This window comes from Chrysemys picta, chromosome 6, assembly GCF_011386835.1.
Source record: "Chrysemys picta bellii isolate R12L10 chromosome 6, ASM1138683v2, whole genome shotgun sequence".
Taxonomy (NCBI): domain Eukaryota; kingdom Metazoa; phylum Chordata; order Testudines; family Emydidae; genus Chrysemys; species Chrysemys picta.
In genome coordinates, this window is record NC_088796.1 from 82,872,863 (window position 1) to 82,892,386 (window position 19,524).

A 19,524-nucleotide genomic window follows, 5' to 3' on the forward strand; every position below is an offset into this window, starting at 1 on the left:
CCAGGTCTTCTGACTCCTCGTGAGCTGTCCCTTATGTTATATCACATTGCTTCCCTAGGTATGTAAGAAGTTGTTTATAGTACATTACTTAAATATTGGTTAATCTTATTTTCAAAATAACATTGCTTTAGAAAGCGGGTGAAAATGTTCATTTCTCTTTCAAATTTCTATTAAATCCTCCAATTTAAGAATGAACTGTTCACTTTGGTCACCAGGAAGGCTTAGGCTGGCCATATCAATATTAGCTGGGTAATCTTCCTACTTTCCGATTCCTTTCTGACCACAAATTGTGTACTCAAATAGGCCTTAAAGCAGCATGAAAAGCAAAACCTGTTTCTTCTTCATTCCGCGTGGTATTTACAGTTTTGGATATGAACAAAGCGTGTTCCAAAAAAGCGTTAATTGTCGTCAGTTACAAATACCACAGCAGGAAGGAGAACTAGCTGTTTCTTTTGTTTGTAATGAAGGGCGAGCAGAGCCACAAACGGAAGATTTAATGAGAAAAAGAATTTGTAAATAATAGAGAGGAGGAATTCTAAATTGAAATAACCACATGCTGACCGCAGTACTAGCCTGAAATGCATTGTTGAGGTGATGTACGGTTCACATGAGGTGAGCTCTGTTTTGTCTACTGCTGCAAATAGATGGGTGGAAAAATGTAACTGGTATGTATGTGCACAGAGGAATCTAGCAAGGCACTGTAAAAATTATCAGTCCTTTAGCATTATTCCTCCTTCCCTCCCCTTCCAGGTACAATTTTTTAAAGGATTTGCTGACCCTGAACATACTGAACAAAGTGCATCAGTAATCCCTCCCTCAACAGAGCTGAAAGACTATACACTGCAGTATATGGTTGCAGTCCTCCTATCACAAGGGCTAATCTTCTCCTACAAACAGCCCTGAAGCCCCTGTGCAACTATTCAGGTCTAAGTTACTAAGGCTGACCGCAGACAAACCACACAGGACCCATGGAAGGGGACAAAGACTTCCAATAAATTTCCGGTGGTTTGATGTAACAGCTGCTTCAGTGCATAATACCATTAAACTTCAACCACATAGGTTACTGATTTTTTTTAAGATTACTTAATAGGCAGGTAATATAATTTCTGGTATAGTTTCCAGCGATAGATTTTTGCATAACAACATTTAAAAGAATCAGAAGCAAAGGGAAAATTTCTACCCTCATCAACACTGATATAAATCCAGAGTAATTCCACTAACTTCAGCTAAATTGCTTTGGATTTGCATTGGTATAACTGAGAGCAAAATTATCTGATCTTTTTTTAATGTTACAAACATCTATGGTAAAGTATCAAAAAGATCTTTAAAAATGTGCCCAAATTAGCCTTGTTTCTCTCGTTCTCTACATAACAATAAGGAAGAAACTTATTTTCTCAATTGTTTTGAAACCAAGTATGCTTCCGAATTACTGTTATGGAAAAGTGTTTATGGTTTAAACCATTGGGATCATTGATGTATAAATATTAAGTGTTGAACTCCCCACAGACATAATTAAAGACCCAATGCAGTAGCCACATCCAGAGTTGTTAAGGATATTATGTGGATTAAATCACTCTCCTTTGTATGGCAGCTGAAGCTCTGAGATTCCTTTGGTTGTAGAGCAGCTTCATTAAGGGAGGATATATGTCCAGGCTGACCTTTCCAGACTGTTATCTCCATGAGTAGCCTTGTTCTAAGACTACAGGTATGTCTACATTTAAAATGCTACAGTGGCACTGCTGCAGCGCTATAGTGCTTCAGAGTAGATACTACTACGCCAACAGGAGGGGTTCCTACGCCAACAGGCGGTAGCTAGGTCAACAGAAGAATTCTTCCGTCGACCTAGCGCTGTCTACATGGGGATTTAGGTCATCTTAACTATGCCCCCCAAGGATGTGGGTTTTTCACACTCCTCAGAGACACAGCTATGCTGATATAACTTGTCAGTGTAGATCAGCCCTAAGGGTTTGCCTTGTGTAAAACTCAGGGGACTGAATAAGAAAGAGGACCCTGTGTGTTAAGTAGTGGCGCTTATGGAAGGCAGAGACAGAGGTGCAAGATAACTGCTTCAGGGGATAGGGCAGAGGTTCCTTGTCAAAGGGCTGGCCAAAGGCACAGTGGGTGTTGTTAATCCACTTCCCCAAGAAGTGGTAGCCATGTCTACGGCGAACCGCGGCCAGTGGGAGCTGCGATCGGCTGAACCTGTGGACACGACACGTAAACAAATTGGCCCGGCCCGCCAGGATGCTTACCCTTGCGGGCCATGTGCCAAAAGTTGCCGATCCCTGGTGTATTGCTATGTTGCTTGGGGGGAGTGTATTTTTCATATCCCTGAGCAACATAGTTATACTGATATGAGTCTGTAGTATAGACCTGGCCTAAGCTACTCCAAGAAGGGAATTTCCCATGCACCATCTGTTATCATCCCGTTCCAGGGAACAGGATTTGTGAACATTCTTAAATTAACAAATGACATTAAGAAACTATGTGACTCCACATCACTGATTTCTCTTCCAAACAGGAAACTGATCTTGAGGCCCTCAAATTCTGCCTCTGCTCAGTAAATAGGCAACGTTATTTAAAAAGAAATATTTTCCTGGGCCAGACTTTAAGCTGTTCCTTCATGTATTTGTTGTTCCGAGTGGTGTGGCTAATGCTATTAGGCAGAGATCTTCAATTCAACTGTCATTATTATAATGAGCCATTTGATGTCTTTACCTGACTCTAACAGTTTAAAATGCTGTCTGTGTCCTATTGAGCAAGTGTGGCAGGAACTGAATGTGAAAGGTGTTTTATCATGAAACACAGTAGGTTAATTAGAAAACTTCATACATTAATAGTGAACCTAATTAATTTCACTCTTTTGAAGAGAGCACTGATTACATTTAGAAAATGTCTGATATCCCCAATAGCAAATTAAAGGTAATTTAACACAAGGTCACTATAGTTTGCAAAGTAACATGGCTGCAATGCATTATGCTGACATCTGAGACTGTTGGCTGGGATTTGGGAGTGGCATGGCATGGCGGTGAAGGGCTTATTCACTACAGTGCAGCCTTGTTCCTCTGGATGAAGTATTTGTATTTCCAGAGTGTAGCAACTTGCATGGAATTCGGAGGGAGGAGTACAGGTTGCATGAGGGGGAAGAGTTTGAAGGAACCATCAGGAAATCTGTCTGTGTGCACATGGCTGGAATTGTTGCTGCAGTTGCAGCATTTCTGTAGTTTTACACTTCTACCCTTCAGTTCATGGGAAATAATGTACACTGCAAGTGATTGACTTATTCAATTTATAAGCAAGAAAAATATAACTAATCTTGCAAACACTTAAGCACAGGCAGAAGTTTGCTCATGTGAGCAGACCTGTTCACTTCAATGAGCCTGCTCAAAATAGCAGAGTTATGCAGACGCATAAGTATTTACAATATAGGCCCTATAGTAAATGAGGCAGGGGGTCCCATTTCTCAGACCTCCCTTTTTCACTCTGCCAGTGGAAATAGGAGGTATGGGAAGAATTCCTTCAGTGGGCCTCGGTGGGAGATCTGTGATGGAACCAGCAGCGGATGGCAGGATTCCCCTGCATTGAAGCAACTGTATAAATGCTCATGATAGAGAGGTCAGTCTGATTCAGACCTCACTGCTTCAGAAGCCTCAAGTTATATCAGCACCATATAGGTGCATACAGGGTCTGTGTGGTTCTTAGATATTTCTGCTGCCCTGCCATCCTAAACCCACAGATGCAGAGATTACATGTATTACTGCCCCTGCCGGCAGGCACATTTTTGTGCATCGTGATGTCAGTGCATATACCTGAGGAGCTGGCCCTTTAACTTTTCAAAGAGAATCTTAAAGTCATTTTGCAGGTTATTTTTTAAGTAATAAGTGATTTAGTTTTCAGCTGTTGTGATTTAGTTTTATATTTAGATATGATTTTCCATGACTTTAATGATCTGAAGTCTTTTAAGGCTGTGTTTTTAAGTAAGGTGACTAGAATGCTGGCAAGAGAGGTGCTGTATATATAAATTATATTACTGTTCCATTGTTTTGTAGGTAAGAGTTCAACAGCATCTGTGTGAGTTGCTGGGGCTTTTGTTGCTAATTTCCATTCTTGTGGCTAAATCTATCTGCATCACAATGTTTTTGTTCCACTTGTATCAAATCACAATAATTATTTATTTGAAAACCTGGACTGAGCTATTTTTAGAGCAGTGTTTTTCATTCATAGTATCTAAAAATATAATCATTCTGTATCCTTATAGGAAGTACGGTACTGACTGATATCATGCTTAGCTGAAGACACATTATAGGGAATTGCTGAGGCCTATTCAAGTAGCCATAACATCCTTGTGAAATCATCCACTGAAATCTCTCTCTAGAGGAGGCTAATGTGGCGTTAGAGATTTAGTCTGACTTTTGTTTAAACATATTTGTATAAAAGAATACAGAAACCAAGCATGGAGGTACTTGGGGCCAAAATTGTCTCAACTGAAAAAGTGGAACTTTAACAGTCTACACCAGCGGAGAATCTGCCCCTTGGCCTTTATACATGTATTTAAGTGGAATAAGGGACAAACTGAATGTACTCAGAAAAATGAGCTTGCCCCTGAATGTTTGAAGGCCTGATGGCTAGAGTGATTGTTTTTGTTTCCAACTGCCTGCCCCGTCATTAGGTGGACCATGCTGATTCCTATCATTCCATGGAAATACCATACAGACGTCTCCCAAAAATGTTACTTCTGAGAATGATGCACTTCACAGGAATTGTGGCATTGGAATGTTATGTGGAGGGATTAGACATACCAAATGTTTTCCAAGTAGTTAGGTGGGTAGCACTTTATTCTAGTACCTTAATCATTTTATCACTTCATGAGATTTTCAAAAGTGTTCAGTGTTGGCCTAAGTCTGCTGTCAATGGAGTTTTACCGTTGAATTCAGTTAGGCTGTCACTTTTGAAAATCCCACCCCTGAATGCCCACAAGCCAGGCACTGATCATTCCCGGGCTACCCGTGTGTTTGCCCTTGCTGGCAGAGTTGGGCGATGCTTGAAGAGCTCTTTTGCTGATGCCATCTGAGCAGCTCATCCCTGCCCCCGCTGTGCCAGCTGTGAGGATTGGAGGGGCTGAGTATATTGCCAAGACAAGCCCTGCTGACTTAGAGCCTCCAGCAGCAACAGATTTTAGTCCATGTAGTGGAACCTGAAGGGGAATTCTAGATGTTACTGCCCATCCTGTCAGGGATTTACTGTTACTGGCACTTTTTGCACATGTGATGAAGCAGAGGGCTCTGCCAGCTTCACACACACGAGTGAATTTGGATCCAAGAAAACTATTTAGTATGTAGTTTTTAATCCAAAATCAGAATTTAGAATCCATTTTTGGATTTGGAGATTGGCAAAAACCAAACTGATGATATTCTGCTGCTGTGCCAGGGAAAGAGGCAGTGTGCTTAATCTTATACCAGTAGGAGAGCACCAAGCCACCACCTGTGGCACTCAGTAATGTCTTGGAACATGACCAGGGTATTAATAATAGGCCAGAAGTACTGGAACTCCTCCCCATTTCCAGTGCTCACTAAGCTGCAGACTGTACAAATCCTCACTGGGTGAGGGGAAGGAGGGCTTAGTGATTATTTGTTTGTATAGTTAGTAAACCACAACATTTGGTCACTTGCAATGAGCCTTCCGTTCATTAATACAGTTTAAAGAGGTTCTTCCATAGATTTTTAAGGCTGGAAGGGACCATTATGATCATCTAGTCTGCCATGCATTATACAAGCCAGAGGTATACATCAAGAGCAATTCTTTTGTACTGAGATTTCTGAAATTCTTCGGGGGAAAAATATTCTAGAGCATTAAAATTTTCAAAGCTATTCTGTCTTCCACATGTGCACATATCTCCCATTAATATCTATAGCGTTTATGCATACATAGGTACCCATATATCTTGGGGCTAACCTCGGCTGCCCTTTATTCATACAAATAGTCCCACTGACATCAAGTTTGAATGCATACCATGAATAAAGCAAGAAAGATTTGGCCCCATTTATAAATCTTGACCCCAGCTCATATATGTTTTTATGCTTTCAAGCCATGTGCAGTTATGAGTATAAAATGGCTGTGTGTGGAAAAGAAGTCCTGTTTTCCCCAAATGCCAGGTGTTTTCTCCTACCAATTAGGAGACGATGTTAGCACCACAATGAGGTTTTTAATTTAATTCAGGATGGAGGAGTTGATATAACCCCTACCCCTAAAATCTGCTACCCTCCAGCCATACCCTGACACTCCCATTGATGCTAAAGAGGACTGAAGGCCTGGATCAAAGGTAATAGGTGTCTCTAAATACTGAATTATTTATCTTGAAAATTGATACTAAAAATCCAAGTGTCAAAAAAGCAAAAGATACTTCAGAGGCAGAGAAGTTTATATTTATATCCTGTTTCCATGAAGGAACCAGCGGCTGAAATTGACAGTTGAACCGTTGTGCTCACATAGAACATGTGAGTGTGTGTGTGTGTATTTCTGCTAATAAAACCAGCATTCCCCTATAATTAGGAGTAGCAGGTGGTGAGGTCCTGAGTATTATGTACCACAAGCACGGGTTCACACCTGTTCCTTTCACAAAAATAGGAATATATATATCTGTGTGTGTGTGTGTGTGTGTATGTATGTATATATATATATATATTTCACCTCAGGTTCTCTGTTTTTGCACACGATTCACCTAAGATGGAAACACAGGGCTTGATTGATATCAGCTTTAAACAAGCTGGGTTTTGGTTTTTTTCCCCCCCTTAACCAGACCTGTAAAGCAGTCCCAGGCTGTGGCTTCAGCAACCGGCAGAGTGAGGCCAGCTGAGTTGTGTAGACTCCCACAAAGGGTGTCTTGCTTCCGGCAGATGTCCCAGATACCAGGCCATTCAATTCCACCACAAAAATAGTTGCGTAAAATATTGTGAGTTCTCTCTGACCTGACAGTGATGGGACTGTTCCGCTTAGCTGGGCTTGTGGAAATATCCAGAATGAGCTGTGGCTTGTGTCCAGTAAACCTCTCTTCATGGTGCAGCAAAATGCCTATCTGTAAGAATGAGAAAGGGAGAGGATGTGTGGTTCCCTGGCTCCTTTTAATGTTAAGCTTTTAAAAATTGGGGTCCGTGTTCCTAATTTTGTGTAGCTGTGTTGATTTTCACCCTCTGAGGATCTGGCCCAGGAAGAATTTTTAAAATTAAGCAGAGTATTTTGCATTGTATGTCATGAAATAACGAGGAGATAAGAAGTGATAGCAAAGATTCAGCCCCCTGAGCTGGACAGATTTCTTGGAGCTAGAACACTGCTGATTCTCTTTAACATTGCTTTTTTCTCTTCACTGCCCTGTTTCTAATCTTATGCCTCTTTGTCTTATCTTTGCTGGGAGCAGGACTGTGTTAGACTAACATGGATTTCATAGGAACTCTGAGCACCTTTCTGTCCAAATCATGCTACCAATTATCCCTGAATGCACAGAAAATCCTTATTCATATTGGTCAGTGAAAATGTATTAGACCCCGGCTGTTCAAAAAATTTTCTGCTCCTAATGTGGACAAGGCTTTCCATTCTGCTTACTATATTTTATCTCCCTTTATCTGAATTTCAGAACTCATCTCTGTTGCCTAGGGTCTCATTTGCCACTGCCTTGCACCATATGATGTCATTTACATAGGTGCAAATTAGACGGCACAAAGTATAAATGACTCCACGGGATACAAGGCTTATTTCCTCCCATCTTCCTCTCTTGCTCTTATGTTTCCAGAACTCTGCTAATTTTTCTCCATGTGGTTAAACTCATCTCTTTCCCTGGGCCAAATTCCAGTTATAGCTGATTTGGCTCCCTGTCTGTGGAAGTGCATAGTTTTTTAAACTGCCTTCCTCCAGCCAACCTTAAACAGAGAGTATTACACAGATCTCAAGCACTTTTCTCTCAGGACATCTCAAACCAGGGGTGAGTTTCAATTTTGCCTCAGTTGTACTTGGTTCAGGAGTGGAGGGGGGCAGGAGCGTAGAGGGGATTTTATCATATCTTGGCATCTCCCCATATTCTTGGGCAATCTGGGGGCCAATTTGGCTATTAATGTAAATTAGAATATCATTGGTGTGCTCTAACTTCTCACTCTGCTGCAAAGGTCCTACCACCTGCTCCTGCTAGGCTGTTGGCTATGAGGATGGGTGAAGTAGAGCTGACTGTGATACTGCAATACATTTAATATTGGCCTCAATCCTATGCACAGAGGTGGATTGGGGGGTAGGTCTAGTTGCATAATCTAGCTGTAGCTATATCAGTAATCAAGTTTTTGGAAATTATTATTGGTTATTAATTTTATTGCTCTGAGGCCCCAGCCAAGATGTGGCCCACATTTTGCTAGGTGCTGTACACACATAATGAAAAGACTCTGCCCCAGGGAGCTTACAATTTAAGAATACAATGAGAGACAACAAGTGGATTCAACAAACAGAGAGGCAACCAGAGGCAGCAGTGAGACAATGATTTCTTTCTTGTTTTCCCCTTTAGTGATTTTTATAAAGAATTTTCAGTGCAAGTGGTATTCATAGAAGGTACTGACTGGATTGATAGCTGTGAAGACTGAAGCCCTCTGCTAATACACAGTCCCCGTGCAGAATGGTAGTAGCAATGCAAGGTTGCCTCCATTTGCTCACCAGTTTGCTTCAGCATTGGGTCCCCCTAGAGGTGGGCGAATTTCAGACTCTGTGCTCATTCACGTCTCTCTCTCTCTTTCTGAAAAGTTTACAGTCGCAGTCTTTGTTTGATGGCAGCTGCAGCCTTTTCATTTGCAAAACACAGTTTATTTTCAAATAGGTCATGATTTTTCCTACCACTGATGGAAACAACGAAATCTCTGTTTTATTTTTTCATTGATATTTCTTGATGGAAACATATTTGTGTTTTAAAATCCCCCTAATGACTAAACGAGCATTACTTCTGCTTTTGGAACTCACAACAAATGGTTAACAAAGTAATATTATTTCCTACACACAGTACAAGGAGTCTACACGCTGCAGACAGGGAGTTCTAAAATGCGAGCTAAATCGCCTTGTGTTGTCTAAGCCATGCTACGCTCAAAGCTTATTAATTGGGATTTTTTTTACTTTTCATGGAGTGCGAGGTGAGATGATATAGCACAAGGATAATGTAATACAGGCTGCAGATATAAACTTTTACAATAACATTTCTTAATAGCTACCTAAGCAAGGTCAAAACTCTGTTTTCATATATTAATTGAGCCTTGATCTTTATGCATTGACATTAGAGAATGTTGTTGTTCCTCCATAGAATAGAGAGGAAAAGTTAACAGATTTGACATACATCTTAAGAAGCTCGAAATAACATTCTTCAGGGTTCAAACTGTCAGTCCAGTCAATGGGAAAAGCTATAGCTATAAAAGGGACATTAAGGACCAGTTTTATGTCATTTTGGTGTATCTCTGTTGGAGTCCTGCACATTTGCCTGTAAGGACATTGGGTGGCAACCTGTTCACACTACAGATAGGTCTCCAAAAGCTTGAAAGCATCTAAATTTTCCATAGGCTTAAGTGTTGTGTCTAAACTGCTTGATTGTGGGTAAACTTCAAAATCCCACTGAAAGTCAATTGGACCTGGGCTCCTTAGGCACTTCTGTAATTTTTACCTCATATCATTTTTGTTAAAGTGCTTGGTTTTGTAAACAAGAATGTAAGCATTAAAACAATATTAACATAATATTTTTTGTACATGAAAATCAAGCTTCAATGACTGCTGATAAAACATCAGTGTCTGTACTAGTACGGTAAGTACAGTACAAACGGCATGAAGAGTTTAAGATATGCTTCTTTTAGATTAGTGTTGAAAAACTGCCAAGGGTCTTGTGCATACAGAAAAATGTTGTTGGAAAAACATGCACATGGCTGGACTTGTTGAAACAAGTCCAAATCAAATTACTCATTACCAGATGATTTCATCAAATCAAGTTTGAGGCAAGTGCAGTTTTGATTATCGAGGGAGCTAATATAAGGTCACTATAGCAAAACAAGAAAATAGACTTCAGGAGCTAAATTCATTCCTGATGTAACTCCAGGGAAGCAGGATTATACTAGGGATGAATATTACCAACATCATAGCATGTTTTTTTATTACTGTGATACATTATTGTATGCCATCTTTCTTAAGAGGTTAGCTACAGCCTTGTGAAGGCCAGTCTGGAATTATTTAATAGTTTCTCTGTACCTCAGAAGATTTTCAACAAAAGGCATGTCCACTTAGCACTTGAGTAGTTAATGGCCAGCATATTGATTAGACACCATAGACCAAGTTCGACTCTGACTTATGCCCATGCTATCCCATTCAAAACAATAGAGATGCAGGGTGCAGATATTGTCCTGCCTCCTCATCCTGTGTCTTCAGGATCTATCATCCAACTGCAAAATATTTACTATGGGCCTCTCAGCCTGAAATAAACTTTTACCTTTTTTCCCTTGTGGGCAGGTTCCTGGGGAAAAGAATTCTTCCTGCTCCCCAATATAACCAATGCAAACCAAAACCAGTATTCCATTCAAGTGAGTAGGAAGAGAAGGAAGCAGTATAAGGAGTGTTGATAAGTAAATGAGGGCTGCTAACCCTAGACTCAGTTTGTTAGGCCCGAGGCATTGCATTTAGACAAGGCAGAGAAGACACTTTGAGAAGTATTATAGAATCTACACAGTTTGAGAAATTGTAAAACCAAGGTTCTTAAGAACAATTTCACTTACTACTTTTCTGTTGCTGTCCAGCACAATGAGACCCAGATCTTCATTAGGGCCTCTAGGGGGTATCATAATAAAACTACCACTGGCAAAAATAATGGGAAGAATAAAAGGGAACTTCATTTAAGTGTTCAGAATTAAGAACTGTACAGTGAAAACTGATTATTGTTTTATTTTGGTCATGTTCCATAATAAGAGTACAAGGCAGTCCCTTGTTGACATTGATGTCTGTGAAACAAACCAAAAAAAAATGCAAGTACATCTTCACACAGCATGTAGTTAACTTTAGCCTTCATTCCAGCACTCACAGATCATCTGGTTCCTTTTTGATCAGAGAAGTCTAACTTTCTGATACTGTTAAACACGTCTAATGTTTTTCATTTATTGGTACTAACAGCACACTTTACAGACCCTGGCCACTGGAATCTTTTCTGAATTATTTTTCATTGGACCCTGATTCATATTTAATGAATATTGATTATGTTTTTAGGCACACTAGTTCACCAAGTGGAAGCTTGAATAATTAATATTTGCACTTCTCTTTATACTGGGATCATCAAATTTTTCTTTTACAGTTTATAAATAAGGCTACGGGTATTTTTAGTAAAAGTCAGGGACAGGTCACGGGAAATAAATAAAAATTCATGGCCCATGACCTGTTCATGATATACTAAAAATACCTGTGATTCAATCTGGGGGGGGGGAAACGCTGGGGGAGCGTGGGAGGACCCCGCAAAGGGGGGTACCCGGGGCCAGCGGCATCAGCAGGGGCGGCTCCTGGGGTGGCAAGCGCGTGCCTGGGGTGGCAAGCCACGGGGGGCGGCCTGCCAGTTGCAGTGAGGACGGCAGTGAGGCGGCCTTAGGCGGCGTGCCTGCGGGAGGTCTGCCGGTCCCACGGTTTTGCCGTAATTCGGCGGGGGGTACGCGGCACCGGCAGATCACCCACAGAAACACTGCAGAATCCGCGTGACCGCGGACTTCCCTCAAGCATGCCGCTGAATGACGCCTGACTGCCCCGTGGTTGGGGTGCCAAAAAACATTGAGCCACCCCTGGGCATCAGCAGCTGGCTGGCAGGTGACCGCTGATTGGGGCCACAGACAGCGGCTGCTCCAGCTGGCCACCTGGGGACTGCAGCTGGGGCCACGGACTGCAGCTGCTCTGGCCGGCCATCTGGGAACTGCTGCCTGGGGTCACGGATCACGGCTGCTCTGGCTGGCTGCCTGCCTGGGGACCATTGCCGGGGCTACGGGAGCAGCGGGTAGTATGGCTGTCCCTGGAGCTGCTCCAGCAGTGGCTGGTGAGGCTGTCCTGGGGCCACCTGAGCAGCTGGCCCCAGAGCCAGCTGCATGGGGGGCCCTGGGGCCAGCCACACTGGCCCATGCAGAAGTCACGGAGGTCACAGAAAGTCATGGACTCCATGACTTCCACAACCTCTGTGACAGACATGGAGCCCTAGTTATAAATGATGAAATGTTCTTTTTAATTAAAAAATCTTTCTCCTTGCCAGAGATAAGCAGAGTCTCACTTTAAATGAAACTCAGTGCCCCGTGTGAAAGTTCAGCCTATTTGTGGCCAGTTAAAGTGTATTCTCTCTGAAGCAAATTGCAGAGTCCTTTACAGATTCTATTTGACCAAAAGTCGAAGCAAAATTCAGCCACCTCTCTACGTTCTCAATGTCTCATATTACAGATCAGTGATTTTAATACACTTGTCGGGGAGCTAATCTCAGGAAATTGGTCATTGGAAAAAATATTTTTATTTTTTTATGGAGGGGAATGCACATACTAAGGTCAGTGTCCTTAATACACAGGCGAGAATGGACAATTTCTGATTTATTTCTGAAAGTTAATTGGAGGGGGCACCTCCAGGACCCAAGGACAGCAAGAGAAGGTCATGTACCACACACTGGTTTTCAAATGATGGGCTGGGGCTTTTTTGCTCACTGTGGGCTATCTTGTGGCATTTACATTGTATCATTACATTGACGGCAGAGGAGTGCTCTACCCAGAAAGAGCCCCAGGAAAGACTTTAAGAGTTTTGCCTGGGGATTGGCCCATGAAGTATGGCTATACCCAGATTTAAAATATCCACTAAAACACTGTAATTATAATCTCATATGTTTAGGGACTACAAACCCAGTGATGATAAATTTCCCCTCTGAATTAAAATCTAATCTGTGAGCCTGAGAAAGGATTCATTTTCTGTAACATAAATGGAAAATTCATTATGAAAATTAAATTGTAAAACCATAAAATAAAATATTCGGAGCAGCTAAGTGTTTAATCTATTTTGCCGTATCTTAATTTCTGACAAGCTGTTTGTCACATTTCTAAGACTAGGATTTTCTCTTCCTAAAACTCTGTAAATGCTTTCCTATAAAAATGGGTAATTCTGCCCTACTCAGGATCTTGCTTTTACTCCTACACATTTGCATCAAACATAGTATATTTGTTTAGCTAGGCAGATGTGATCATTGACTTTCAAAAGAGGACAGCATATTACTCCACTGTACTGCACTTTGATTAAAAATAAAACACTATGTAAATGGAGTTTCTGATTACAGTTCAAAAAGTCTAAGGATCAACCTCAAAATACAGTACTGTTGACCTCAACAAGAGACAGGCTCAAGACACAAAACTTACATCCACATCTGCATCACGATTTCAGACTTCTCCATAGTTCACAGGTGTTTGGATCTGCACTTTTGATTTTGGTCCATCTGTAATTTGAACAGCTCATTTTGATTGATTTCAAATGTTTAATACAGTTCTTGGGATTGTCAATGTGTTAATGCCTTCATTCAAACAATTTCTGTGATCATGGCACTAAAAAGAATGTATGTTATAAACAGCTGCATGTGAAAAGAGAGGTTTATGTGATTATGATCATAATTCATAAAATATAGAAGCTACATAGTAATTTGGAATTAATTTATTCATAACAGCAGAAAAAACATTCTTCTTGCCTACTAAAGATTTTGATACTTTAATCTTTCTCTTCCTAAATTTCTGGTGTTCTGCATTATTTTAGCATTGTAAGTGGCCTAACTTTTTTCTTTTTTAGGCTCTACAAAATGTTTGGGTCTCCTTTAAATAGATTATTCAGAATCCTAACGATGATATCAAAGCTGTCCTCCAACTTTCCTGAATAATTATGTAAGTGTTTGAACAGAATCCTGAATTATTCTGTTTATTTAGTAGCTAAGTGTTTTACTAGTGCAGATTCATCCCCTTACCTAGGGCTGAAGGTTTGGGCAACCTTCTGCATCCTTCATAATTCATAATTTGTAAAGTTTTGAAAAAAGTGTCAGTCAGTCTGTTTGTTTTTTTTGCTTTGGAAAGCGGACCTTGTGGGATTTCTTTAAAGAACCCACAAAGGAGGGCCTTTTTTTGTGACCCTTCTCAGTGGCAGAAATAGAGTATTAACTTGTTCTCACCCTGGTGTCTTCAGTGTCTGTCCACATGAGACATCTCAAACCTCACTAAACTGAGTTTGTAAGAGACTGGAAGCAGCTCAATACTTAACTAGTTACATGGTACCAAATTTGGCAATCTCTTGTATAGACTTTGTTGAAAGCCCTGGATGTGCTGTAACTTCATTGAAGCAATGTGCCTGGAACATTTTGAAAACTATTGTGCCACGTGATCTGTCTACTTTAGACAAGAAAAGAAGCTCTTTACAGCTAGGTCCTCCATGTTAAATGGATTAAGAACAAACAGACTGACTGACAGGCGTGAAAAATAGTTGTCAATGCAGAATCATCATTAAGTTGGGTGTGTTGCTGGTGGGATTCTGTAGGGATTGGTACTAGACCAGGTACTAGTCAACATTTTGATCAATGAGGTGGAAGTAAATATAAAACCAATGCTGATAAAAATGTACAGATGACACAAAGATTGGGGGAATGATAAATAATGAGGAGAGGAGGGCAGTTATACAGAGCAATTTGGATTGCTTGGTAAGCTGGGCCTAGTCAAACAAAATGAGTTTTAATACTGCCAAATGCAAGGTTATACATTTAGGAACAAAGAATGCAGGCCATACCTACAGAGTGGGCAACTGTATTTTGGAAAGCAGTGATTCCAAAAAGGATTTTAGGCTCACAGCAGACAAACAGAACATGAGTTCCCAGTGTGACGCTGTGACAAAAAGAGCTAATGTGATCCTTGGACGTATAAACAGGGAGAGAGGGAATAGGAGCCAAGAGATGAGGCCAATACTAGGATACTGTGACCTGTTCTGGCATCCACATTTTAAAAATGATATTGAAAAATTGGAGCGGATGCAGAAAAGAGGCACAAAAATGGTTTGAGGGTTGAAAAAAATGCCTGACATTGAGAGATTTGAAGAGCTCAATCTACATAGTTTATCAAAAAGAAGAATGAGAGCTTGCTTGATTACTGTGTGTAAGTAGCTTAGTAGGGAGAAAATATAAGGACCTAAAGGGCTCATTAATCTAATCTAGCAGAGAAAGGTCTAACAAAGAAAACAAAAACAAAACAAAAAGCAATGGCTGGAAGTTAAAGTCAGACAAATTCAAATAAAAAATAAGGCAACACTTTTAACAGTAAGGGTGATTAACTATTGGACAAACTGCCAAGGCGAATGGTGGGTTCTCTACCTCTTGATATCTTCAAAGCAAGACTGGATCTTTTTCTGGAAAATGTGTGTTAATCAGTGACAAGTTATTGGGCTCAATACAGGGTAAAGTGGGTGAAAATCTCTGCTCAGTGTTACATAGGAGGTCAGACTAGGTGATCTAATGGTCCCTTCTGGCCTTAAAATAGATGAATGCTGGTGACACTAGATCTAAGCAATCAGGTGTAGGTTGACCCAAATATATTACTAAGTTCATTACATGGTACTATCCGGGGGGGGGGGGGGGGGAGCTCTATGTTTTTTGCTGGTGAACAGAACCCTTTTTTTGTTTACTTTTCAAAATTGCCAATGAAGCAAAAAAATGATTTTCCCAGTTTTAGTATAAATTCCTTTTTCAGAGTAGAATAACTTTTAATGGATTGATTCTCCTTTTGTTACACACCAATGATTTCCATTAACATTAGTAGGAATAAAACACACGCATAGATGGGTGAAATGAGTCATATGTTCATGTGACTTTAAAAACAAGAGACAGATTTTTGCCCTTTTAGTCTTTCAGCTCAGAGAGCTGCTTTATTCTACAAAGTTGCAGTTCTGGAAATTCATCCAACTTTTTCTAGGACAGTAAGTGCTGGAGCCAGACGCACAAGGAAAATCACCCTTTGATTGATTTCTACCAACTGTTTGGGCTGTGAAGAGCAGTGATAAGCTCCTCTGTGTGTTTAGGAATGAGTTATGGTGGTTTTGAGGTTAGAAGACAAAGTGTGCGAGGTGGACATCCTGGCTCCACTGAAGACAATGGGAGTTTTTCTGTTGACTTCAGTGGAGCCAGGCTTTCATTCCGAGTGTTTTGGCATTAGGGAATGCTCCTGGGTGGGAAATCCGTTTCCTTATTTTTCCCCAAATAATTTTGTAAAATAATGTGTAGTAGGGTATAAAAATTTCTCACCCTACAACCCAACTCCCCAAATACCATCACTGCTTTTAGCTTTCTCCCTGTGACACTGATGTCAGCGCTCAGGTGGGTGGAGCAAGTGATGACATCACAAGCAACTGATGAGGTTACAATAGGTGGCTCAGCCTGACTCCCCAGTCTTTGGTGCTGCTGGCTTAAAGTATTTGACCTCCTCCCAGGAGAAACACGCAACAAACAGACAAAGGGCCAGGAATATCTGCCCACGCAGGTTAGCCCAGCCTTTGGATAAGGAGTCAATATTAGAGGGGAAAGGGATCAATTGTGATTTTAGTAATCCTCTGGACTAAATCCAGAGACACTACATTGGGATTTCAGATGAGTGCCTCTGGATTTACCCAGGTGAGCAATCTGGTTCTTCCTTTAGAGTTCCAGAAGCATTGGGAGTACTTTAAAAGCCCTATCAGCCCTGAAGAAACTTGAAGGACAGAACCAGTGGGTGAAGGGACGTGGGTGTCAATAGGACATGATGGAAATTTCTAAGAAGCCTAAGGGGGTTAGACACTCAAATCCCTTTAAAAATCAACAGAATTGGTTGCCCAACTCCCTTGTACTGCTTTGAAAATCCTGGCATGGTTCATACATGTTCTCTCTCAAGCCTAAATACAATAGTCCTGAGTCTGAATCAATTGACAATTAATGGAATATTGACAAAGGGTCAGAAGAGGCTAAAGAGCTATATCTGGGGAGTTAGTGAGAAGGAGAGTATGACTGATTTTGGGTTTGATTCTAAATTCAGCCCCAAACCTAAACTAGGATTTTCAGATCTGCCTAAGGGGATTTGACAAGCGGTCTCCATTTAATTTTAATGGGAATTGGCTGTCCTAATTGCTTAGACAGCTTTCAAAATCTCAGACTTCATTTCTCCATCCCTTAGTTCCCCATCTATAAAATGGGAATAATTCCCTCCCTCAGAGGCTAAATTCAGGGATGTGTGAGGCTCAGATACTATGGTAATAGGGGCCTAAATAGGTAGCTATGGTCTGACCTCGCAATGTCATTCACTGGGGGGTGGGAGGGGGTGGAGGAAGCAGGCCCTGCAGGAATCTTCGGGTGGAATCCCAAGGTTTGTGTGATGCTGGAGCTCTGACTATGGATGTGGTTTCCAAAGCTGTCCAGAGGATTTAGGTACCAAATTTCTTTACATTTTAATAGACTAAGACTGACATACACCCGCTCCCAAAATCCCAACTCTGTAGAAATAACCTCCACCCATTTCTCTTCTCTCCTCAGACACCCCACTCCTAAATTCCAGTTGTATTTGTGCAAATATCATTATGACCCCCAACAACATAGTCTCAGGGTGAAGGGTTGTAGTGGTGATGTCTTGGTGGGGAGGCCCATCCTAACAGTCTTCCTTTTTCCCTAGCCCGAAGATGTCGGAGTTAGAGAAAGCCTTCCATAAATTTGCCATGTACGGTGACACGGCTGCCACTGGCAATGATATGACGGGCAAGAACTTTTCCAAGATGTTGAAGGATTGTGGTGTGATGGACGGGAAGGCCGTGACCAGCACCGATGTTGATATTGTGTTCAACAAAGTCAAGTGCGTGGGCAATGGAGAAGAGATGGGAGCAACAGATAAGGGATGGGAGAGGAAAACAAAGAGGGGAGAAGAGCTAGTTTCCCAGTGTGATGAGTGCAGTGGGATGTTCTGGACTTTTTGCTGCCACCACTGGGTCAGGGAGCTGCAGTAACTTCCCATGTCTGTTCCCCTCTCACTGCAGGACCAAAGGCGCTCGCACCATCAACTTTGCTGAGTTCCAGCAGGCCATGAAGGAGCTGTGTGGCAAGCGGTTCAAGGGCAAGTCTCCTGAGGAGGCCCTGCAGGCTGTGTATGCATTGATGGAGGGCAAGGAACCAGCCAACGTGGGTGTAACAGTGAGTACCAGCTCTCTCTAAGGTGTCCCAAACCCGGCACCCCTCACTTCCCTACCCCAGCACCAGATCTCCCTGCCATCTGTACAGACCCCACTTGGAGCAGGAATGAACCCGCTATGAGGACTCTTCTTCCCTTCCACCTGCCCAAGATCCCACTTCACTCAGGGAAAGAATGAGCATAATGTGAGAGATAACACCCCACTCAGGACAGGAACTAACCTAATATGAGCTTCATGGAGATGCTATATCCCCCTGGAAGCAGGAATGAGCCCAGTACAACCCCCACACAGGCCCCACCCTTTGGGGTAGGCCTGAAACTATTGTGAGATCCAACCTCAATTCTGCTAACTTCTGCTGCGCCCTGTCTCTTACAGAAAACCACCACAGCTGGTGGGGTTGATAGACTGACAGACACCAGCAAATACACAGGCTCCCACAAGGAACGGTTTGATGAGAGCGGCAAGGGGAAAGGGATAGCTGGCCGTGAAGACATGACCGATGGCAGTGGCTATGTTGGGGCCTACAAGGGAGCTGGCACCTATGACAAGACACACTAGCGCTGGCACTGTACCTTAGGGAGCCCTACACCCTGTCCTCTCCTGTAACCTAGGAGGGAGGCCATTAAACATCTCATGCTCATTGCACCTTGGCTTCTTTGTGCGTGTGTGTGTTATTTCTGGGGGAATACTGCACCACTCCGTGCACACAGAATTTATGTTCCCTGCAGAAAAAATGACTTCTGACAGGGAAGCAAAGGGAAGTCTCAAGAATAGTCATGTGCCCCTCCCCAGCACCACAGGTGTGTCAGTTCGGGCACCCAGAACAATGGACAGAGAGATAAATTACGGTGGTGGTGGGGTAAGCTGGGGATGACCTAGCTGGAGGCTCCTACCCTGTGCTGAGCTCAGCTGCTAGTTCCGGCTGGATTGGGGAAGGATGGGACTTCCTCTTCCCTTGCACAGGGCAGCTGGGCTGGGGCTGGGTCAGACCTACCCCCAGAAACCTCCCCTGGCTGCAGAAAGCTCTGCCACCTCCCCTCCACTGTCTGCCCCCATCGTTCCTCAGCCATGGGGGAGAGGTCACTGTACAGGAGCTGCTCCCCCATCCACCCAACCCCCATGCATCCAGCCCATATCCAGATCCTCCCCACTGAGCCCCTCTACACCTAAATCCCCACCCCACTGAGCCTCATCCCCTGCAGCCGGAGCCCACCCAGACCAGCCCCCGCTGAGCCCCCTGCACTTGACCCCCAACCCCAATGAGCCTCCCCTGCACCTGGCTCCCCTACTAAGCTCCCCCACACCCAG

The 19,524-nt window shown here is 42.4% G+C and overlaps 1 protein-coding gene and 1 long non-coding RNA gene across 2 annotated transcripts; one reads left to right on the plus strand and one right to left on the minus strand.

Annotated features, from left to right (window-relative positions):
- Window positions 1-446: 446 nt before the first annotated feature.
- LOC135972409 (uncharacterized) lies at window positions 447-17,732 on the minus strand. The gene is made up of 2 exons (XR_010588845.1): window positions 13,407-17,732; window positions 447-7,072 (listed from the first exon to the last, which is right to left on the minus strand). It is a non-coding gene; the product is annotated as an uncharacterized LOC135972409 (long non-coding RNA).
- LOC101950552 (tubulin polymerization-promoting protein family member 2) lies at window positions 13,829-19,055 on the plus strand. Its single transcript, XM_005307661.3, has 4 exons — window positions 13,829-13,919; window positions 17,706-17,882; window positions 18,064-18,217; window positions 18,592-19,055. The coding sequence occupies exons 2-4, from the start codon at window positions 17,713-17,715 to the stop codon at window positions 18,772-18,774; spliced, it is 507 nt and encodes a 168-aa protein (XP_005307718.1). The 5' UTR covers window positions 13,829-13,919; window positions 17,706-17,712; the 3' UTR covers window positions 18,775-19,055.
- Window positions 19,056-19,524: the final 469 nt, after the last annotated feature.